General features: G+C 34.2%; 1 protein-coding gene across 1 annotated transcript; it reads right to left on the bottom strand.

Annotated features, from left to right (window-relative positions):
- Positions 1–344: 344 nt before the first annotated feature.
- On the bottom strand, positions 345–1,379 carry LOC127121636 (uncharacterized). The gene has a single exon (XM_051052092.1). The coding sequence runs from the start codon at positions 1,377–1,379 to the stop codon at positions 345–347; it is 1,035 nt and encodes a 344-aa protein (XP_050908049.1).
- Positions 1,380–6,638: the final 5,259 nt, after the last annotated feature.

The following is a 6,638-nucleotide window of genomic DNA, read 5'->3' as shown; positions in this document are numbered from 1 at the left end:
GGTTTTCTCTTGATCAACAGAATCTACATCAATTTGGTTGTATCACGAATATCTATCCAAAAAACAATAGTAGGCTTATCCGGCTAATATTTCAAGCATTTGGTCCATAAATGGCTTTGGAAAATGATTCTTCCGTGTAGCTAGATTTAACTTGTGATAATCAATACACATTCTCCATCTTTTAACAGTACAAGTTGGGATTAATTCATATTTTTCATTACGAATAACAGTGGTGCCTCTTTTTTTTGGAACTACGTGCACTAGACTTACCCGCGAACTATCAAAAATAGGATAAATCGTACCTGCTTCAAGTAACGTAAGGACTTATTTTCTTACCACTTCTTTCATTTCTGGATATAATCTTCTTTGAGGTTGAATAAACGATTTAAATTCTTCTTCCAGTTTGATTTTATGCATGCAATAGCTGGAATAATCCCCTTCAAATCTGCTAGATTCCACCCTAATGTCTCCTTATTTTCTTTCAGTAAAAGTAAAAACTTTTCTTCTTTGATTATTGACGAAGTACTGCTAATAATTACGGGGTGCCTATTTCCTTGACTTAGAACGACATATTTCAAATGCTCAGGGAGTTCTTTTAGTTTGGGTTCCGTCAGTTTGTCTTCACTACTTCCTCCTAATTCTTCAAAAACTTTATACGCTGGATCCAATTGTGAAGATTGAAATTGTAGTACCATCTCATTTACCTTAACATCATTGTCATCTTCTTCTATTTCATCGATAGATTGTACAAAAACATTTTCTATTGGAGACAATGGTTTTTCTTCTATCGAAACATTTTCTATCAATTTGTCAATCAAATCAATTTGGTAGCATTGCAAATCCTCATGAGCATGTTTCATGGCTTCAAACACATTAAATATTACTTGTTCTTTATTAAACATGAGAATCAATTCTACTATTTCAACATCAATCAAAGCTTTGTCTGTTGAAAGGAATGGTCTTCCTAATAATAATGGTGTTTCAACATCTTTCGACATATCCAAAATGACAACATCGGCGGGAAACAGTAAATCATCAACCTTTATCGATACGTCCTCTAGTACTCCATAGGGATAAGTGATAGATCGGTCGGCTAGAGGAAAAGTCATTTTCGTAGGTTTTGGATCCCCACAATCTAATTTCCTTATCATAGATAGCGACATCAAATTTATGCTAGCCCCTAAATTACATAGTGTTTGTCCAATTTTTAATGAACTGATAGAGCAAGGAATCGTGAACTTACCTGGATCTGTGAGTTTAGGTGGTAGTCGATGTTGAATGACGGCACTATATTCCTCTGCTAAAGCTACATTTTCATCACCTTTCAACTTATGTTTACCGTTGAAAAGTTCTTTCATGAATTTGGCATACACATGCATTTGCTCCAAGGCATCACAAAAATGGAATATTGACTTGTAAAGTTGTGAGCATCTCCATGAAAGTTTTAAATTGCCCCAACTCCATTTCTCTTTTTGGCTTCTTCTTATTCAAAGGATACAGTGGTTTGATGTAATCCGATAAAGGAGGATTTGGTTCATTTAGGATATGGTTTTTCATTCTTCGAAAAGGTGAATCTTTATCAATGAATTTATCAAGTGTTTCACCTTTCTCAAGACTCTCACTAGAATCCTCATCTTTTGTAGGGGTTGGTTTTGGATTCTCATCTTTCTCATTTCTCTTTTCCATTATTTTTTTCTATTTGTTTATGCCGGGAGCTGAGGGAATTGTGTGGTTCCTTAATTCTATAGCGTCAAAGTCCCCCCTTTCCTATGCTAATGATATGATTTGCTGGGAAAAGCATAAACATTTTTCCTTCCAGTATTTTCATTGACTCCTCATGTTTCTCGCTCAACGAGCTATGTAACATGTTTATGTTCAGGAATTTGTTTTGTGTTGTCAACATAAATTGAGCCAACGTTTGTTTCAATGATGAGATCTTGAATTCTGTCTCTGTTTGTGTTGCTCTTCGATTGGAATTCATAGTTACTGCTTGTACTTCTTCCTTAAGTTGTTCTTCAGCACAATCTCCTACAAAATGCTCTTCCCCACAATTAGCAAATAATAAAAATACTACCTCATTTGAAGATTTATGTGTCATACTTGTTACATTCAACTTTTGATTTAATACTTCCAACTTTGTGAAACTCTTTGGGTTTATTGGAACGAACCCCAAAGAAACATGTGATACGTCAGTAGGCCTACGATAATCCCCCATAGTGCTATTTATTCTGCCATGGTAAGCGTTTCTCTACCTGAGTTACACACACACAAACAGGAAATACCTCAGTAGCACTATGATAAACAAGAAAGTAAAATAAAAATAAAAAATATTAAAAATAAAACGTTAAACAAACGTCGCCTTGTTGAAATATAAACAGTCCCCGACAATGGCGCTAAAAACTTGATGACTTCTCAGCAAGTGTACCGATAGTGTTGCAGTAATAAAAAGATCGAATCCATAAGGATTGCCTTCTAACAAGACAAAATGTGTGCAATGTATATAAACTAGTAAAAGGGGGGGGGGGGGGTCGAGTTGCAATGCAAAAAGTAAATAAGAGTTTGAACAAAATTATGAAAACGATTAGGTTGTGTTTTTGAATCCCCTATTTCTCTATTGTTGATGCTTGATGCTTTATATGAATGATCTTCTCACTATATCCCACGATGAATTAACAAAGATGTTATAACCAATTCCTCACGAAATAACTCACTAATCACTACTCGGAGCTTCTATCCCTAGTCCACCAGCGTAAGCCGGATTAGGTGATGCACATAATATTAGTTTCATGTGCCACTACTCAGGGTCTCCTATTTCTATTCAACTAGTGTAAGTACAACAATTGCCATAGGTTCAACATATAGGTTAGGGGTCAATATTCCTTATGTGCCCAAGATCAATTTAAAAGAGTATCTCACATAAAAAATATTAATAACAATAATCAATTGAATTACATTATAGATCAAAAGGTTCATACAAAGTCAAATCAACATATTACCCAAAAATATCGAAATAAGTTCATCATAAGACAACCTAACCTAGAGGAGCTTAGCTACTCATAATTCATATTACAATACCATAATTGATAGATAAAAATAACATATGAGTTCCCTTGAAGTAATTGACTCCAATGGCTTCAAATGCCCTAAAAAGCGTCTTTGATGCTCTCAAAATCGTGCTTTGCTCTCCAACTTTTGTAACCCTTATCAAAGTGAAAAAATTACCCTTAAAAAGAGCTCATAATGGATCAGATGCGTCAGAAAAATCCTAGAAAAAAAGGACCATTGTGCAACGCAACTTTTATGGTCATATCGCGTGCGCAATGCTGCATGATGGTGCATGTGATTTTTTCCAAAGCTGCACTCTTTTTGCTCCCTTTTCACCCAAAATTTCACTAAGTCTACAATCTTCACACTTAGCTATTTTTCCTTATTCTTTGGTCTTTCTTCTTCATTTTAGCTCATTTTTCGTCTGTTTTGATCTGATTCTTCGGCTATGCAATGAAGGACTGTCATCAACAACCGAGAACGAGAAAATTTTAAGAAAAATAATAAAGATATAAAGTTGCCTTAATCTAAACAGTGAAACAACAAATAACAATATCAAAAAATTGGTTACCAACAACAGCGTAAAAATCTTGATACACCGCAAGTATACGATAATATCGAAGTAGTAAAAATATTTATCATCCTCAGAGATCAATGATCAATTACCATTCTCTATTGTATATATGTTTATCTAAGGCTATGTGATAAGCAATTGCTTGCGCCAAAAAGGTAAAATATTTTTTTTTCTTTGTAATAAAAATAAGAGTCCAAAATTGTTATTCTTATCCACCGACTTAACTCATACAAGTTGCGATATCAATTATAATGAGAATTTTATCTTTTGCCTAAAATACCAAAATTAGTGGTAATGCCCACTTTTGTAAGTGCATTACCGAACTCTAAACCCGTAATCAATATACTTTTGCAGTATTGATTGTAAATTTAAAGACCCTTTATAAAATAAAAGTAATTTCTCAATTAATTAAGAAACACTTTTACAATCTCAAAATTAATTGCTCGAATTTCTAATCCAGATCTCGTTTACGCCCCTTTGACGCATAAACGATATCTTTGTATTCTTACATTCATAGTGAACATCTTTCTTTTTAAAAAAGAAATTTCAAAGCAAAACATTATCTTGCTACAATTGATATTTATATAACTCGCATGAGGTTCGTTGGTACACCTTTCCTCATGTCTCAGACCCTAAACTACTCAAACATAGCTAATGATAAGATAAAATAGACAAATACAACTATAATGCATCATAATACAACTATAATGCAATGAATATCTCTGAAATTAAAGATGCTCCAAAGGAGAATTTTAATCAAATACAACAACAAATACAAATATAATGCATCATAATAGTAAAATGTGGACTTTTTGACAAAGGAAAATGCCTTACCAAACGAGTCAAAGTTAAAAGACATGTGGACTTTTTGATAACTTGTACGTAGTTTTGGGTCTCAAACAAGGAGAATTTGGGACTTAGCATTTTTTGGAATGTTGTGGAAGCATTTCGATAGCAAAATTCTCGACAACAACAAATGCGTCGAGGAAACATTTATTTGGGCGCGTATGTATCACGTTCAAATATGATAACTGCTTTTGAGTTACCTTCTGAGGGACATATGGAGGAAATGCAAAGCGAAAGGCAAGAAGGCTTCTAATGGCAAAAGCTAAAGATCTAAGCATTGAGAGCAATTATGTCTTACTAGTATTATACGGATTTCATTTGTAGAACTAGAGGAAATGCAAAGCAAAAGGCAAGAAGGCTTCTACTAGCAAAAGCTAAAGATCTGAGCGTTGAGAGCAATTATGTCTTACTAGTATTATAAGGATTTCATTTGTAGAACTAGAGGTGTTCATTTCACTACATAATCTCACTTACACTCGAAGTATTAGTGCTAAGAGAAAAGAGTCTTCATTGAGAGAATGTATGAACCATGAAACATCAACATTTACTTTAATGCAAAAGTATTTCAATTCAATTTACTTTTCTAGTTCCATTACTTTCGTTTACACATCATTCAATACTTTCTTTTTGCTTTTGCTTTACTGCAACAATTTGCTTTATTTCTGTTGAATTTTTATTCTCACATTGTCACTATAACTATTTCGACCGAGTCAAAATAATGTCCTTTCATAAAAGCAAACCACGAGTTAGGAATTTTAGCATAGTGTACTAGGATTCATTAGTCGATCCTACCTATAACCTTTAATTAAGAGACTAGCAGTTTTTTACAAATTTTCAGCGTAAACAAATTTGCATGTATTTAAGGAGTGGAAAGTATTTGCCGAAAATGATGTGTCCTTCTATAGACAATACTATTGCACAAAATAATTCCCAGAATATGGTAGAACAACCAATCAGGTTGATGGTTGAAGATGCGGTTGTATCAACACCTGTTAGAACAACTATTCTGAAAACATCATCAACACCAGTTGTACTGGTGCCATCGCAATATGTAACTCCCCCACAACAGTAAGAAAATGCCTTGTTTAACCCTACAGTCACAATTCCTTTGTTTGGTTTTTCTATGCCAATGAATAATAAGGATCACTCTTATGGCATGCCAACATCGATGATGGCTAGCTTGCATACTAACATGTCCATGTATAGTGACAATGCAGTGGCAACAATGCCATTGTATATGTAAGAACAAAAATTGTTCTACAACAGATTCCAAGATTTTGATGATAACAAAGAACGAAACCAAAAATGGCACTCTAACAAAAAGTTTCTAAGTGTGCAGGAATCTAAACAATAAGAAAGGAATCTGATTGCGTCATCAGATACAGAATCATATCAGATACAAATTATCATAAGCATCTGAAGTAGTAACGCGCTCAAGATGTTCTAACTCTGAGCAAAACAGCAAAAACATCAGAGGCATCTGAACAAGGAGTACGCTATAGAAGTTATGACTCTAAACAAAGGTATATCTAAATTCCAGAAGCTCTCAGCGTCATCATCAGAACCCAAAGAGATCAAAACATCAGAAGCTCCGAATCCACATAGCAAGATCTCAGATTAACAGAGTTACGTAGACTCTGATAATAGATTTCCTAATTCAGAATGAATAACGTCAACTTCGAATTTAAATGGAAAGGAACTATTATTGGAAAGAAGTTATTCAGGGAGACAAAGTTGTTTTGGCAAGAAACAACATAAGTTATGGCATTGATTCCTAATCAAGACAAAATTATCTGCCATCAATTTCAACGGTCCTTTCACCTCGATATAAAGGACAGCAATCAGCATTTAGAGACACACCAACACACATAAACTTTTTCCTCTCTCTCTAATTCTTTCACGAAACTTTTGCTTAGAACGTGAAACATTCTTTTGTTCTTACTGTTGTAATATTTGCTTTATCCTAGAAGCACTCTAGATTACAAACTCTGTTTTTATCTAAGTTGTTTTATATTCCTCAAGTGACTCTGCGCAGTCTGTATACTTGAGAGGACTAAGAGATCCTTCTCTTAGACGTTGGTTGTAATAATCTTTCAAGATTAGTGGATTAAGTCCTTGTTGAAGGCGAAATCACCTTGGCCGGGTGGACTGGAGTAGCTTTGTGTTATAAGCG

This window comes from Lathyrus oleraceus, chromosome 2, assembly GCF_024323335.1.
Source record: "Lathyrus oleraceus cultivar Zhongwan6 chromosome 2, CAAS_Psat_ZW6_1.0, whole genome shotgun sequence".
NCBI lineage: Eukaryota > Viridiplantae > Streptophyta > Magnoliopsida > Fabales > Fabaceae > Lathyrus > Lathyrus oleraceus.
Note: the sequence above shows the minus strand (reverse complement) of the source record. Positions and strands in the feature narration are given on the sequence as shown.